The sequence below is a fragment of the Amphiura filiformis genome, chromosome 14 (assembly GCF_039555335.1).
Source record: "Amphiura filiformis chromosome 14, Afil_fr2py, whole genome shotgun sequence".
In the NCBI taxonomy this organism is placed as follows: domain Eukaryota; kingdom Metazoa; phylum Echinodermata; class Ophiuroidea; order Amphilepidida; family Amphiuridae; genus Amphiura; species Amphiura filiformis.
The window spans coordinates 33,304,526-33,322,287 of record NC_092641.1 but is presented as its reverse complement, the minus strand read 5'-3'; the positions used below and the strand labels follow the sequence as shown (position 1 = coordinate 33,322,287).

The window sequence follows — 17,762 nt, the reverse complement described above, 5'->3', positions numbered from 1 at the left end:
AAGTGCACGACTGTATTGTACGGGATTTTTGGAATTGACAAAAATCCCTGTTCTATTTTGATATCGGATTTCCCCATTGTTTCCTTTTTCATTTAATACATTCGAAATTGCTGTGTGGTGTATTTTAGCTGTAGTGTTATTGTTAACAATAGTAAGTGATTTGAAATTATATTAAACGTTTTATTGTAATATTATCATTTACATTAGCTTTAATATATTTGTACTATCATGAAAAACAACACTGAAATAACACAGAGACCGGGTAACGTGGGTCTACTAATCATGCTATGTCAGTGTAATGTTGCGTTCATTCAACCCGAGGCCGAGATTATATAAATGGACAATTGGTCCAATAGCGTTTTTTAAGCTTTTTCACCGTTTGGTTCAGGATTTTGTTTTACATTATATGAGTTCTACTCAAAACATATGCATGTTTGTTTTTGGTTTGTTTTGTTCTGATTTGTTGGCGCTTTCAGCTATTCACGCCTTAATCTAGGGGTAAAAAGTCCCGGTAAAAAGACTACAACTAACTGACATTTTGACAATGCGTGACATACTGCAGTTACTGTCCGTTTTCCTACACACAATACACAGTGCTCTCACCATTGACGCGTGACCTTTACAAATGATGTACGTTGGAAGAATGGGCACTTGCCTAGTTAACATCACTGTGTGAAAAATAACCAGCCAATATGTTAGCTATTCTCCAAACTTCTAGCAAATATATTTCTCTAACATGACCTAAAATTACAGCTAGGTTAGATGTTCAGAAATAGTCGCACTTTTGTAAAATATGAGTGAGGGCAAGGCATAGCTAGCCAACTCCCGTGTTAATTGAATGGAGATTTGACCGAAAATATTGGTATCGGACCGCTCACTACTGAAGGATGCCACAAAAAAACGGTACAAGCTACATTTTAGCTATTCTCTGGCAATCATTATGATGAGTTTCTTATATAGTATGCCGAAATTGGGTACTGTAGGTGATTGACAAAGGGTCGCACTTTTCTGATAAATAAGTGACAGTGAACATGAAATATCAGCGCCCATAAACCCAAGTTAGTAGCTAGTTAGTGGAGGCCGTCACGGGACTGATTATTGATTATTGAAGTGCCTTATTAATAGATACGCACGATTTAGGGCAAGAAAAACAAACCGGGACACTTTTGGAGACATCATCATCATCATCATCATCATCATCATCATCATCATCATCATCATCATCGACATCATCATCATCATCACTTTCTACATTTTTTCTAAACAACATAGGGCCTACCGTTTTAATAAGTTTTTTCTTGAAATGCATGTAACTATAATTATTGTTTAGAGCGTGATGAAATAAAACATCACGATTTTCATCACAAAACAAATATAATGCATAAGAAATCGTTTGTTTTAGAGCGTGATGATGAAATAAAACATCACGATTTTCATCCCGAAACAAAGTAATACATAAGAAATCAATTTTTCGTGAGTGATGAAATAAAACATCAAAATTGTCATCACGAAACAAAGTAATACATGAGAAATCGTTTGTTTTAAAGCGTGATGAAATAAAACATCACGATTTTCATCACAAAACAAAGTAATAGGCCTACAAAAGAAATACATTTTTCGAGAGTGATTAAATAAAACATCACGATTTTCATCACGGAACAAAGTAATACATAAGACATCGTTTGTTTGATTGCAATCAACCGCGACAGTTCGTCTCACACATAACAATGCACTGCGATCAAATAGGTTGATGACAACATTTGATTGAATGGACTGCACTGCGCCATGATTACGTGCATCGGTTCAAATCCTTTGTTTGGAGCCAATCAATAATTTCACGTACAGCCTCTATGCAAATTAGAGTTTACACACGCTGCAGCTGGGGTAATCGACCGAAGCTGGTTGCCGTTAGTGATCGAATGCATGAGCTTATTTGCTTTACTGAATCGATTTACTGGATTAATTTCCTGTTAACTGGGTTTAATGCCACAAAGGTCGAATCGCCTTTGCCATGGACCATGACTGCATCATGAGATTTTAGTACATTAGCGTGAACAAGAACTGTCTTAAAAAGACAACGCCATGATGATAGATTAATAAATGCGTATAACTTGTTGGGATTAAAATTGTATAAAATAATGCACGCGTACTGAGACTTTGATGCGTCTAATGCACGAGTCCCGAAGTTGGGAGTGCATTAAACATATCAACATCTCAGTACAAGTGCATCATTTTGTACAATTTCTCGAGCAACAAATAAAAAGTGTATCACATAGTGGCGTAATCAGGGGGGAGGGACACTTCAATATGAAATGGATATAGGTGTAGGGCTGGCACTTTCGCACTAAGGGGCATTCGGTGAGAGCAAAATGTAAAAAATATGGGGTCATTGGGTGAGAACATAAGTGACCTTTTTTTAAATGGAATCGAATTTCTAGTTAAAATGGCTTCAAATGTCATTGTTTTTAAAGAAATAAGTAACAAAATCAATGAAAGTTGCTGTTCAAATTGAACTTGTAAGGGTCTTTGGGTGACAGCGATGCTGAAAAAGGGGTCTTAACGCGGCTGTGTACTCAAGACATTGTTTCTTTCATGAAATTGAGCTTTTTGAAATGTATTTACTTTTGTCATAAAATTTGTATTATATTGTGATTTAAAAAAATGAAAATTATTTGATATCAGAAAGACATGCTTCGTATTCAGAATGCAATTCGATAGGTCTGAGGTGCTCTCATGTCCCACAAAAAATACTGTCGAAACGCAATAAACGCTCATTTTGGATCCCTTAACTCCAACTGCTTTATTTTATGGATTTTATTTCACTATTTCACTCGTTTCCGCAATTTAAAAGGAAAGAAAATCTTTGTTGTACCATCGGGGTATACGCCCGCGACAACGCATCGCGTTTTGTAGACGCGAAATTTGTTAACGCACAGATACGCTACGCATACGCAACGCTTATCTGCATGCGCGGCGCATCTTATGGAAGCACCACGGAAGCACTGATTTCATAAAAACCTAGCGGTCAAATGGCTCCGTTTTAGCTGATAAAATGTGAGTTCTTTCCCCCGATTTAAATATCAAGATATGAATAGATTTCGCCCAAACTTCTCAAGAGGCTGTGGATTTACCCGATGTTCGTAGTAATGTAAGATAGAAAAACGAGAACTGCCGCATTCTCCTGTGAGCTTCGATCAAAGTGCAAAATGTGACCACTTTAAACTTCAACGGCCTTTATTTCAATGTTCATTTTCTCGGTAAAATGACGATTTAGGTACACGATAACTCAATAAATACATCATCTATAGGTAAGCAATTATGCTCATCATAAAAAGCATGATCGACTTAAGAAACGATTTTCTCATTTTTTTATATTTTGGTCTATTTCCGATTTTAGGCATCATTTTGTGCAAATAGGCGTTTGTGAATTTTAAAAAGTTCATTTTGATGCCTTATATGGTCAATATCTCAAAAATAAGGCCAATATCAAAAAACTAAAAAAACTGTTTTTGGAATGGTGTCTCAAGATTAAGAAAAGAAAGAGTGTTTTTTTGTTATGATGTACCGAACAAAAATTGCCAAAAACTCACTTTTTTGTGATTTTCTTCATAATTGTTGTTTTTACACCAAATCTGTATTTATATTAAGATTCATTGATGTATTGCCTTTATAAAAATGTATGCTTTTATATGTCTTGCGTGAATAATTACAAAGTTATGGCACTTTTACTACATGCATGTCTGAGAGTACACAGCTGCCTTAACAGCCCTACATACGCGTCACCTCCAAAGTTGGAGTGCCCCCGGGACGCCACTATGTGATGCGCTTTTTCCCTATGTGAAACACTTTATCCTATGTTTATGGTATTTTTCATATCTTTTACATATTGACGTATAACATTGGACTCGTTTTTACCCAAAATGTGAAGTACAAATAGTACAAGAAGGTGTTCTGAACACTAAGAAACAGTTTTCATACATTATGTGATCGTACACCACGAATGAGCCGTAAAATCGGTCTCGGTCAATTTTGTTTTATTTCGTGTTTAGAAAATATATATCATAAGCTTTACCATTTAAAAAAATGGTATATCATTTGACTTCAAACGATATCCAGAAGCGGGGTTTATATGGTTTGTTGTTGAACTTTGCTCCTTCAACAAAATGGTACCTTTTTCGGTTCTACATAATATAATAATAATAACAGCACTTAATATAGCGCTTTTCCAACCTGATCAAAGCACTTTACAAAGATACAAATTAAACAAAAGATACAAAAACATGTAATACCTGAAAAGAAAAAGAAAAAAAAAGGGCTTAAAAACAGCAACAATCAGTACAAGTGAGTTTTTAGGTTACTCTTGAAACTATCTACAGTGGGGGAAACTCTGATGTTTATCACCAATTAATCATGTGTCTCTTTTCCCACATTTGCTGGTAATAAATATCTAACAGTCATAATTGTCATTTCAAATCATCCCCGAGTCAACGAGGTTCAGAAATGTCCTCTCATTGTTAATTGTTGGTTATACATATCAAGACAAAATACAATGCTTTGTAACCCACCACTTGAAAAGGATTTAGCCAAAGCAAACAAAGACTAGATCTATTAAAGAATTCTATAGACATAGGTAGAAGCCTATTATCCTCTTCAACAATGCAGCAATTGTCAACTTCAAGACAATAACGGGGCCCTCCGTAGATGGAGCCCCCAAAAGACATCTTAAATCAAATAATGTAAAATATGTTATGTCTATAATTTTAACAGATAAGTTATACACGCAACAATAATGTCTGACGTGTTCATGATTGGTCGAAGAGATATTGAATTCAATCGTGATCCAATTGGACACGGTGGTTATAGTACCGTCTACAAAGGGAAATGGAATACAACACCCGTCGCTATTAAGAGACTTAATCGCCCTGATACAAATGAACTACAAATTTTGTCTAAACTGAAACATCCAAATATTGCGAGTCTCCATGGGGTTGTTGATCAACGGCCTGATTTCTTTTTGGTTCTTGAGTTGTGCGATGGTGGTTCTTTACGAGATTACCTGAACAAAAAGAGCAACATTCCCGTTCATGAACTTCTATGTTTGTCCTGGGGAGAGCAAGCTGCGAAAGCCATTGAATATCTTCAACAATGCCACGTGATTCACAGGGATGTTAAATCCAGTAATTATTTGATAACTAATCTCAAGTCAAAGAATCTGAAGCTTTGTGATTTTGGAATATCGAAGACGTCTGCCAAGACGGTGACGACAGAAGTGAAAGGAACCTGGGGATGGACGGCGCCAGAAGTCTTTTCAGAAGAGCACATTTCACCTAAGTCGGATATATTCTCATACGCGACGGTGCTGTGGGAAATTCTGACGGGGAAAATCCCATTCCCCGGTGTTGAGTATCCAAACATCATGTTTAGGGTGTGTACCAAGAAAGAACGGCCACCAATCCCAGGAAATTGTCCTCAAGAGATATCGATATTGCTTCAGCGCTGTTGGCAAGAAGATAGGCGTGAAAGACCAGATGTTGCAGAAGTCATACACATTGTATGCAACTACCGACTCAAAGTTCAAGGTCAGTGATTAAACAAGATATTCAAACAAACGCACAAATATGAGAAAGACATGTTAGAAACGTAATTTACCTGAGACTTTGACAAAGTTTCGTTTCAGCCCCGTGCAAAGTAAGGGAACAAACCAAAAGATCGATGACGTCCTATAAACGTAACTATAGTTTCGTTTCTCAGCCGACCCCCTCCCTCCTTGCCAGAAACGTAATAATGAAATGTTGAAAATTTTGACATAATAATAATAATAACAACACATTCTTCAGACCGATGTTTTTGTACAAATGTAATCGAGTATTTTTACCCCCTCCCCCTAAACGAAACTAGTTTCGTTTATAAGACGTCATCGATCTTTTGGTTTGTTCCCTAAATTCGTCAGCTGCAAGAAGGTCTTTAGTGCATAATTGACATTACGTTTTGTTACCGGAGAGATTTGATCATGTCTCACCTCCTTTTTCAACCAAATCGACGGTAATAACTCTTGTAGTGAGGGATCAACATTTAACAAATTACTTAAGGCACATTTTAACAAATTACCTACGGCAAAACTCACTTCCTGGGAACCAAATACCACACAAGGTCATTTTTATGTAACTCATTGACCCATTTGTGTTTTATAAACTGCCTCTAGCTATAATGAAATCCTTGTGATCTGGTCAACTCATTGACAGATACAAACCTCAGGAGGGCATTCAATTTTTGATCAATTCTCTCCAGGTAGTGAAACGTAATGAGAAGTTACAATTTCTTAGGCCAATGCTTACTTGTACGCATACGACGATTAAATCATTGTTTTTCGAGTGATTTACCTGTCACTTGCACGTACGTCAGGTATTACCTGACGTACGTGCAAGTTAGCATTTGCGTAAGTAGTCGAATTCAACAGTCGAATTTATTCCACATGTTCAGACGCAGCAGATGAAACGAGCAACTTTTGCGCTTACGTCCATTGTGACAGGAAGATATAATTTTTATTGTCACTCAAAATAATATTATTATATTATTCTAAGGTCCATTACATTAGATTTTCAATATCAATATTTTCTTGTTCATTACAGCAAAGTATGTCAACGAAGGAGCTGACTTACCGAGTATACTACCATACACAAGGATCAATGGGAAAGTTGGCGGTGAGTCAGAAAAAAAGCCAAATGCATGCATGAGTCTTGAATTTATCATTCTCTTCACATGGATTTGGAGTAACCTGGATTCTTTTTTTTTTCTTCGATAACGTTATCAACACTATGCAGTACAGGGTGGTTTTAAAATGCCCTCTATATGACCTTTGGCCCTAGATGACATGGGTCTGAAATTTAGAAATCATTTTCAGCTATGAATGCTTGGAAGACATTGCGGTGGTCACTGTTGTGAAATGTTTGACAGCTGGGACAGGTGGCCAAATATTTCTACTTTTCTTTTTATGCACTGCTTCATTGCTTCATGGTATCCAATTGAGGGAATCATTTACATTTCCCCCCTAGATGACCTTTGACCTCATCCGAAATATCGGATCGATGCGTCGAAGTGTGGTGAAACGCATAGCCGGACCCGGAGCCGGACAGTCAGACAGACAGACACACTTCGCTGGTTATTTTAGTTATAGTAGATTATTATTATTATCATCATCATCATCATCATTATCATTATTTAAAACAAACAGGTTCTAGTACTCAACTACAAGTATACCATGGTACAACGATTGCAGGCATCAAGAGTATGCTGCCACAGACGCCCATGGTATCTTCAGCCAAGATGAAAGCATATCACAACGAGCTGGAATTAGACAACAACCGCACGTTATCAGACTACCGTATAGATGATGGGTTCACAGTCCAATTCAAACCATTCATAGATCTACACGTCAGAAATGAGACTGGTATGAACTTAATTTTTATCGCCACGATGTCCACAAAATGACGAATAACGAATTCTTATAAACCATCTCTATGGTATACATCCCGTGAAACGCCATGTGGGCCCTAGCGGGCAGCGTTACTCACGACAATAGCTAAAACGATTGCACGCCGCCCTCTTATGATAGAAAGGAGCAATTTATAGTTATCTACTATTCGTCTGTATGTGATAAAATAATGAATTACGTTGCATTTTTAATTTAATTTTTTTCCATCTCGCAATATGTTTTTAATGCAATATGTTACTATTTTTGAAGGTTTTTGTCCTGCGAGGATAGAAGCTCGTAAAATAAATGTGATACCATGTAAAATGTGATTAATTATAGAATTATCATATCATATGGTTTTAATGGAAATTAACCAGATTAATCAGACTGTTTTAAGGGGTATTATTACGATGTTTTCAATTACGTATGATACTACGAAGCAACTGTATTATCACTGCCGCCAACCATAATCCTAGTCCTAAAACTAATCCAAACCATATAACCTTAATCCTAACCCTAAACCCTGAGGGAGCGGCAGTGATAATTAGCAGAATAAAGAATAAACATAGTGAAATAAGATGCATTCTATACTTACGAGTCGATAGCAGACCTAATATATCACAAAACAACCAATGGCAATGAAGTATGAATACGTGAAATGAACTTTTTGGGAAGTTGGTATTCTTTTTAATAAATCGTTACTATGGTTACAGGTGAACTTGTACAGTGTGAAGTTTCCCCAAGTGAAACTGTGGCAGCTGTTAAACAAACGATACAGCAACAGACTGGGACTCCATGTGATACACATCATCTGATTGGTCGAGATACACTGCTTGCTATTATTGGGAAATTCAAAAAGACACGCTTCTCACAAGAACCACTTGGCAAAGAGAAATTGTCAGGCGAACTTCAAGTTGCAGCGATCAGTGATTCTACTGCCTTGTCTGCCGTGAATGCGCTGCAGCTCAATGATGTTCTGTGTCTTGTTGACACACGGTGTGTTTTTGAACTTCATGAACTAAGAGGCTGTAAGTCACATTGAATTCTTATAATGTAACTTGCAAATGTTTGTGAAGTGGGGGTGTGCGTGAGGTGTGCACATTGGGTGTGAGTGTGTAAGTGGGCTGTGTGAGGTGTTTACTAGCGTATATTTTCTGTAGAAATTTCGCTTACAGGGCGATAGTCCGAAGAATCATTAAGGCTCGTTATAAACCCTAATTCTTACCTCAATCCTCACCCTATATTAAACCTTAACCCTAATCTTAAACCTAACTATCCTAACAATGACACTAATTCTAACCTTAATCCTAACCCTAATCACCCTAAACTCTAACGTCAACCCTTTTCGGACTATAATGACCCTTCGTACAAACAGGCTGTTCCCGAGTTTTCTACGTTCTGTTGTTGCGTGTTGGTGTTTTTTACCCATATGCCCTACTGGTACACTAAAAGCAACATTTGAGTTGACATGCTGTTCATGAGAGATGAATTTTTTAAATTTTGCATACAACAATCAAAATGCAAACGAAGTTCAGCTCCCGTATTTTCGACCGATTTGGGGAATAAACGAACGTGTCGTTTTATAAACGATGAGAACACTTGAATTTTACATTATGTAGGACTATACACAATAATTATAAATCCAAAAATTTGTACTAATGATAATTTTCAGGGTCTCCACATAGAACCCATCTTGTCGTACCAAGCTTGACCATCAGCGATTTGAAGCACATCTTTGGTCTTGTTAACTACGAGTTACCACTGTACGTCAAAGACCAAGCCCTTGACGATGATGGCAAGTCATTGGGCTTCTATGGGATCACACACGAGACTACCATTGAATATAGGTAAAAACGTATATGAACAAAAATCGCTGAAAATTTTAAATACTTCGGTGGATAGGTGCACACTTTAAGCAAATTTCACAAGCGACAACCACTGATTTCTCCTGTGTCAGAACGCCCTTCAATTCACCCATATTCAGATTTTTGCATTTCGAAACAATAGTAAACCGTGCCAGTTAGAAACTTGAAGACAAAACCGGGATGTATAAAGGTAGGACACATAAAGTACGCACATACGTATTTATGAGAGCACGCAGTGGTTTAATAGTTAGGGCGAAAGACCCATTTTGGCAAGGGTTGTGGGTTCGAACCCTGACATAGCCAACACGGTGTTGTATCTTTGAACAAGATACTATATCTCATTGGTTTTTTGAAACCCGGTGAGACCGTTTCTGATTTTATTTATTACCCTTTTGTGAAAAACGGAATAATTACAAAAATTATTGAGGCAATTAAATTATACAATATTATTTTGATCTGTTACAATTGTGGGCAATTACGGAGCTTGTTGTATACCGATTTTTTTCACTACCAGTGGTTCAGGTAACCAATAAAAATATTACTAGCCCGGTAGAACTATAATTATCTGTGATTTCGCAGTATTAATAATGACAAAAATCTTATTAATTTCAGATACTGGTAGGTGAAGTAGCTGTCAGAAAGGAGTCTACTATATTCGTGGAATCTATCACTCGACGTGTATGCAATTATTGAAGTAGAGACTTAAGGTCTGATGAACGTTTCCCGTGTTTGGCCCTAGTTGTGGCGCCACAGTCGACAGTTAATTTCGCGCGGGACGTTTGATTACTGTAATCAATTCATGTATTTCTAATCGTTATAATACCGAATATCAATTATAAGACTAATTATGGAATTCGCCAGCGAAGTGGTTACGTAACTACCTGGTAACTGGATCACGCACCTTTTGGAATTGGTAGTACATGCCATAGACTTTGTGTTGCGATAATTTCGATCGTGGTGCAGAACTCAAAAGCGTGATCCAGTTGGCATGGTGAAAATAGGATTACACGTAACACTTCACTGGCGAATACTCCTTAGCATGACCGACTGTCTGCTGATCACCGGGCTCATTTATACATATGGCTTGCTAGTATTAGTAATTCATTTAGATTTTGACATTTTTGAAAGGCGTAATCTTATTAGCTGTGTATGGAGGCCAATGTACATTTATTTGTGATCACGTGAGACACTTTCAACCAATCAATGAACAAGAATGTATAAATTAATGAAGGATATAAAAACGGAGAAGACTGCCTTACACAGTTCACCAAGCGCATGCAGCTTGAAAAGAAAAATAAATCGGTCAAACCGCCCTCTTTGCTACAGAGTAGTCTGTAGTCATATAAATGAGTGTGGTTATGGACGGTTTACTATTCGTCAATATGCGATAACCATGACGATTTACATATAATATTTCGTGCTTTATATCTGATTGTATTAAATATTGGATCATGTTAATGTACGTACATTTCATACACTCCTATATCAAAGCAGCCAATCAGAAAAGCGGTTAAAAAAGTACGCGGAGTGGCACCCTGTGTTAACAGTATTATACTACTCGTAGTGCTTTCGTACTCGTTCGCGTCGCTTAGGATTGATTCATTTTCGGGCGGATGGATGCATTTATATTTGGTTCTATTTTCCAATATTTTTAGTGATAATTTTGCTATAAAAAAACAGCGTACACATGTTGCTCGAGAAATGGTACAAAATAATGCACTTGTAGTGAGATGTTGATGCGTCTAATGCACTCCCCCCTTAAGGTCCGTTCATACTACCACCGCATTTGCGATGCGTTGCTTTGCGATGCGGTGCGTTGCCGCACTGCATCGTACTGCAAACTACTGCATTGCGATATCGCAATAAAGTTTTAACTATTTAAAAATACGTTTTAAGGTCCGTTCGTTACATTTTAATTGGAAATGCGACGAGTTGGTTGAGTTGTGGCAAAAAGTAATCGATATATCGGCATCGCAAAGTAACGCATCGCAAATGCGTTGGTAGTATGAACGGACCTTTAACTTGGAAATTATGCGACGAGTTGCGTTGAGTTGCGGCAAAAAGTAATCGATATATCGGCATCGCAAAGCAACGCATCGCAAATGCGTTGGTATATGAAAGCTTATGAACGGACCTCATGCATTAAGGTTCGTTCATACTACCACCGCATTTGCGATGCGTTGCTTTGCGATACCGATATATCGATTACTTTTTGCCGCAACTCAACGCAACTCGTCGCATTTCCGAGTTAAAATGTATTTAACTTCGTTGCGATATCGCAGTGCAGTAGTTTGCAGTACGGAGCAGTGCCGCATCGCACCGCATCGCAAAGCAACGCATCGCAAATGCGGTGGTAGTATGAACGAACCTTTAGATGGATCAACATCTCAGTATGCGTACATTATGATTCAATTTCCCTCCTAACAAGTGATACGCGTTTAAATTATTGATTAGGACTACGTTGGCAAAGACTTCGGTTTACTTCTCTATAAATCTAACGTCGGAAAACCGTAGAACATAGAATTCAGGGCTGGACCATGCATTAGGAGGCACTATAGCCAGTCGGGTTTGTTACTTTAAAAAGTGATCAAGCCCGACAAAATTTTTACAAGCCCGACTTTGTTACGGAAATAAACTGCACATTTTGAACAGCGCTCTCAAAACCGTTTAAACTTTTGGTTTTGAGAATGAATAATCGTAATTGTAATCAACTTTAATCATATTACATGTCGAAAGTACATGGTTTGGTGTATTTGAGGTGTTATTTGTTACATAATGAACTGATAAAAAATAAGATTGGCTCCATTTTTATATGGTTTCCTACAAGGGATCGAATGTCACAATATGGGGCGAAAACTTGACAATGGTTCCCTGTCCCCATCATGTTGTAATGTATCTATTGATTCTCTCGTTGCTAGGAATAGACAAGTTAATTGTCATAATGTACGGTACTTAAGGGGACTCGATCTTTTGTGCGTAATTATAGAGAGCCAGGGGAGTCACTCTTCCTTCCTTCCTTCCTTCCTTCCTTCCTTCCAATACTGTGCAGCTCTCATTTGGTCGAGAATAAACGCACAATGTGTTGTGGGCATGCGTCGCGTAAAGGTCCGTTCATACTACCACCGCATTTGCGATGCGTTGCTTTGCGATGCGGTGCGGTGCCGCACTGCATCGTACTGCAAACTACTGCATTGCGATATCGCAATGAACTTAAATACATTTTAACTTGGAAATGCGACGAGTTGCGTTGAGTTGCGGCAAAACGTAATCGATATATCGGCATCGCAAAGCAACGCATCGCAAATGCGGTGGTAGTATGAACGGACCTTAAGACGACAAGAAAATTGGAATATAGGTGCGAATATAAACATTTGCAAGTAAAAAGTCTGGTGGCGCCTACTTCAGACGAACATCCCTCACAGCAGTCTTGAAGCAGTTGAGGGATGGGCATGCAGCAGGGTCTACTGGTAGACGGTTCCATTCCCGGATGGTGCGAGGGAAGAACGAGCTGGCATACGTTGAAGAGTGGGTGTGTGGAATAAAGAACCTAGCTGTGGCCTCTGGTGGTTGATGTAAGCTGAGACATGTAGTGGTTCCAGGGGATGCCGACCAGGTTGAACCGGATTTTGTACATCATGTTTAGTCTACTATTGCGGCGGCGTTCCTGAAGTGAAGTCCAGCTAAGATGTTTCAGCATGGCGGTGACACTACTGTACTTGCTGTAATCACCCATGACATACCGACCTGAGCTACATTGGACTTGCTCCAGTTTGCTTGTATTCCTCTGTGTGTGGGGGTCCCATGAGGTGGCAGCATATTCAACTGTTGGGCGGATGAAGGTAGTGTACACAGCTTCTTTAACCTTGTGTCTGCTGTGACTCAGGTTTCTTGAAAAGAAGGCTCTGGTGCTGTTAGCTTTTTTTGTGATTGTGTCAACATGGGTATTGAAGCTCAACCGAGAATCTAGACTGACTCCAAGATACTTGGCAGAGTTGACAACTTCAAGATTCTGGCCATGGATGGTGTAATTGGCTGGGATTGGACTACGCTTATTGGTGATCTGTAGAACCTGACACTTGGAGGCATTGAAACTCATGAGCCACTTACGCTCCCATTCCTGAAGGGCATCTAGATCTTGCTGAAGACTAGTAGAGTCATCTGTAGTAGAGATGAAGCGATAAATAACACTGTCATCAGCAAAGAGTCTGGTGGTTGATGAGGAGACACAGTCAGACAGGTCATTATTGTAAGCCAAGAAGAGGAGGGGCCCAAGAACGCTACCCTGAGGCACACCTGATGAGACAATTGAATCAGTACTACTCTGGCCATCGACACGAACAGATTGAGTGCGATTCTGAAGGAAGTTGGTGATCCACTTCAGGGTCCGGCCTCTAACACCATAATGGTCGATCTTCTTCAGAAGGTGGCGATGCGATACTTTATCAAATGCTTTCTCATAATCGAGCAGTACTAGGTCGATTTGCGCCTTGTTGTCCAGCCCCTTGGCTAAATCCTCGCACGATCTTCGTTGACGAAACCCATGTTGAGCATCAGATAAGATGTTGTTGGTAGAAAAGTGGCGGATTATGGCACAGTGAATTACGTGCTCACATAATTTGCACAGCACAGACGTTAAGGAGATTGGGCGATAGTTAGCAGCCTCTGAACGACTTCCCTTCTTATAGAGGGGGACGATATGCGCCTTCTTCCAACTGGATGGAACACTACCTTGGTTGATCGACGCCTGGAATAGCAAAGTAACTGCTGGTGCGATCTCTTCAGCTGCTTCCTTCAGTAGCATGTTTGGAATTCCATCTGGTCCGGATGCAGAGTGAGGTTTCAAATTTCTTAGAAGCTTGATAACTCCGTTGAGACTTGCATCAATGTCATCCATAGAGGGATGCTGGCTGTCTCCCAGGTCGGGGGTTGGAGCGCCGTTATCTCTGGAGAACACAGATGTGAACTGTCTGTTAAGGATGTTCGCAGTTTAGATGGTACGCAGTCTACTATGATCTTGTCCAATTCCTCCTGGAGCACGCTAGCCAGTTTCTCCACAGGTGTTGAGGTGTTGTGTTCAGCCGTGAAGTTATCTGACACTGTGCTTGCTCTCAGACGAATATCCACAAGATCAGCTTTCCTCCACAGGAGAATTTTCCGCTGGACTGGTTTCCTTCTGTTTGCTCTAACATTAGCATCCATATAGACGATGTCGTGGTCACTCAGTCCACTTCACACTCAAGATCAATTTGATGGCTAACGAGTGTAGCATCAATACCAAGAAGAGCGCCTCCATGGCCATCTTTCCTATCGCTGCGGTAGACACAATAACCAGGTGGAAAGATCTCTCCATTTGATATGCTGGGGTTTAGCCACGTCTCACACCCGTATATGACATCGGGTTTAACTTTTTCAAGAAGATGCCAGAACTCGAAGCGTTTGGAGAAAACACTTTGGAAGTTCACTTCCAAGAGGCGCAGGTTCTGAAAGGAGCGTTGGCTAGGGCCTACATGTCTTGCTAGGCGATGATTTGGCAAGAGGAGAACCAGGATGGCTTGAGGAAGTGGAACTAGATGAGAGGTTACGAGAGTTGGACGAATTGCTCTCAGACAAGGACTTATCAAGTGGAGTTGAAGATCCCTGTTGAAAAGTTGGGCATTCCACACTTGTGACATTCCCATGGCAAATCACTATGACCAAGGATATCCAAGGCTGATTCAGACAGTCCCACACAATCAGAGTGAAACCAAAAGTTGCACAATTCACACAGGATGCTTGCCTTGGCGCCACGGTAACTATAAGAGCACGCTTTGAAGCATTCACCGCAAGGGTACTTTGGTGGACGGGGCATAATAGGGGCCAGATAAAGGTGATGGTTAATGGCTATCACAGTGATTTATCTTCCATTGGCCATGGTTGGCCATGCTCTATCATTAAAAAAATTATTTGAAGAAGTCAAAGAGCCCTAGGAATAAAAACTGTGGTGTGGTGTAATTCACGCCAGATACAATTTCTTTATACGACAAAAATTAATTTTGGAATCGATCAAAAACAAACGTTTTATATCAATTTTAAATTTAGCCTGAATCCGTAAATATGGTACCTCTCGCCCCTTTTTCAGGTCAAGGCTATTTTTACCATTATGCAGCGAACCATTGTTGAAGCTATTTCACATACATGTACAAAACATTCTAGAGAAAGAATGAGGACATATAGTGTTGAAATATATTTTGTTGATTTCGAATGATAATGTCATGAAGTCGTAAATTTTAAGGTCAAATTCCTAAAACCAAAACAAAACATTGCGACGCAGATAATTCCCGACTTACGCAATTTCAGCATCACATCAGTGTCTTTATTACTTGTTTGAAACCTTTCCCAAACGTTCGTGCTATTTATGCATGAAACGGCTATTCTATCTTTACAAAACGCGTCTTTTTTTAGTAAACAAAAGGCTAAAGATGGCATTATGACTGGATTTATCTTTTATCATTACACTCATCTGCTCAACTGCCACGTTGGCCGAGCGGTAAAGCGCTAGACGCGTAATCGAAGGAAGTTTAGAATCGCTGGTTCGAGTCCCAACGAAGCCTGTGGAAACTTTTTTTCTTCAAAATTCATGATCGCATTCCGAAATGAGTCACTTGTTGGTAAATCATGTATCGTATCCTTAACATACTGCAGTTACTGTCCGTTTTTCCTATAGACGAATCCAAGTAGCCAAGTCATGGTCAGGATTTGGTCGGACATCTTTGGGTAGCCGCTAGCACCAACCTGGTGCTTTGAGCGTCCAATTGTGCAAATAAAAGCCGCCTGACACCTAGAGAAGGACGAGGAGGGTTAATAGAATAATAGCTAATAATATATATAATGGAGATAATTCCGCAGGTAATCTCGTCGCATCTATTCATACATATAGTCCTTTTGTTCGCAAGTACATCAATGCATAGATACCGCGTGTAGTTAATCCGATTATTATGTCACTTCAACAGCGAATAGACCATGCCGTGTGTTTTGTCGAAGGGAACTGTATTGTGTGATTCTTTTGTGTGCCTGTGTTTTCGCGGAAGGTGTAAAACGGGTGATGGAATGCAGTTTAAAATTTCCGCCAAGGCCGAATCATTTCACATTTTGAGTGCATTGTAGCCGACGGCTACCCAACTAAAGGCTGCTAGTCAGGTGTAGGAATGCGTGTATTTGGATTCGTCTATACATAACAGTACGACAGCAACTTAGCTCACTTCCGGTAATTTTTACCGGCGTGACCTTTGCTGTTACGTAACGTAATGTTGAAAATCAGGTGGCAAATACAGTTTTTCAGAAAACATCAAAAAATGGAATACACGAGTGGTTCTCCTTCATTTCCATATTGAGCCCATAGATAAGATATGAAACATGAGTATAAGGCAAACAGTAACGTGTAAAAGTCCAATTATTGTGGAGAAAATGAATGTTTATTGTGCGCGAAGTAGCCTAAAAATTTTTTAAAAATGCATGTCACGATCACCAAAATGGTTATATCTGCAACTATGAGCCCCGGGGGCACTCGAATTTTTTTTGGTAGGGGTGTGCCACCGCCTGTTTCGAACTTGAGGTCTAAGGAACTGATCGGCCAGCCAAAAAGGAGGGTCTAGGGAACTGATTGACTGGCCAAAAGGGGGTCTTGGGAACTGATCGGCCGCCAAAATCTGAAAAATCTCGGAAACTAAACCCGCAGGCCAAACCAGGGTTCAATTTTGTTGCGTTTTTGCCACAGATTTTTGAAGGAATCGATTTCACTTTGAATTGTGCATTAAATTATTAATCAGGAAAATCATTAATGCAAAATAGGTCTGGTTTGGCCCATTACTGGGATGGAAACCTCAACAAAGCAAAACAGCATTCAAATCAAAATTACTAGACCCTGCAGACCTACAATCTATGCTATTAGCCTACTGATAATTATAGCAGCATTACAAAAGCCCACCATAAAAAACAAACCCACAAGAATTATTTTTTTCAGTGCCGAATAGAAAAACATTTAGACTACATTGAACTGTCATGCTTATACCATGAGATGATTGAGTGAAGTGTGCAGAATTTGACAGCCATTCCACTCCCGATTTTACTAGACCAGTAGATCGTAAATTACCTTTTAATTCATTGTTTATGGAGAGCTGCAAGGATGTGTACATAATTATTAAGGTACTTTTCCTCATATTTGGCAATTTTATTCCAAAAAGAGATCTCAAAATCATTTATTTCTAGCTAAATGTTCACCAGCTGGACTCTCGCGATCGGCATTGCTGCAATGTTTATTTATTATCAGTCAACCAGTGTTGCCACTACTAAAGGAGCCCAAAATCCCACCCAAAGTTCACCTTATTCCTTACAATGTGTTTCAATGGGGAAGAAATTAATGGAAAATTCCCTTTGAAGTTTTTGGGCTC

The 17,762-nt window shown here is 39.3% G+C and overlaps 1 protein-coding gene across 1 annotated transcript; it reads left to right on the top strand.

The window, feature by feature from the left end:
• The first annotated feature begins 16 nt into the window (after nucleotides 1–16).
• Nucleotides 17–11,208, top strand: LOC140169989 (uncharacterized). The gene is made up of 7 exons (XM_072193303.1): nucleotides 17–151; nucleotides 4,768–5,579; nucleotides 6,630–6,701; nucleotides 7,232–7,447; nucleotides 8,185–8,499; nucleotides 9,144–9,318; nucleotides 9,949–11,208. Exons 2-7 carry the CDS (start codon nucleotides 4,790–4,792, stop codon nucleotides 9,956–9,958), a joined length of 1,578 nt encoding a protein of 525 aa, XP_072049404.1. The 5' UTR covers nucleotides 17–151; nucleotides 4,768–4,789; the 3' UTR covers nucleotides 9,959–11,208.
• The last annotated feature ends 6,554 nt before the right edge of the window (nucleotides 11,209–17,762 follow it).

Excerpts from the sequence above, each read along its gene's own strand:
- LOC140169989 (XM_072193303.1), top strand. The coding sequence starts at position 4,790 with ATGTCTGACGTGTTCATGATTGGTCGAAGAGATATTGAATTCAATCGT. Across the intron at positions 5,580-6,629 it reads CTACCGACTCAAAGTTCAAG|CAAAGTATGTCAACGAAGGA; the intron begins GTCAGTGATTAA and ends TGTTCATTACAG. Across the intron at positions 7,448-8,184 it reads ACACGTCAGAAATGAGACTG|GTGAACTTGTACAGTGTGAA; the intron begins GTATGAACTTAA and ends CTATGGTTACAG.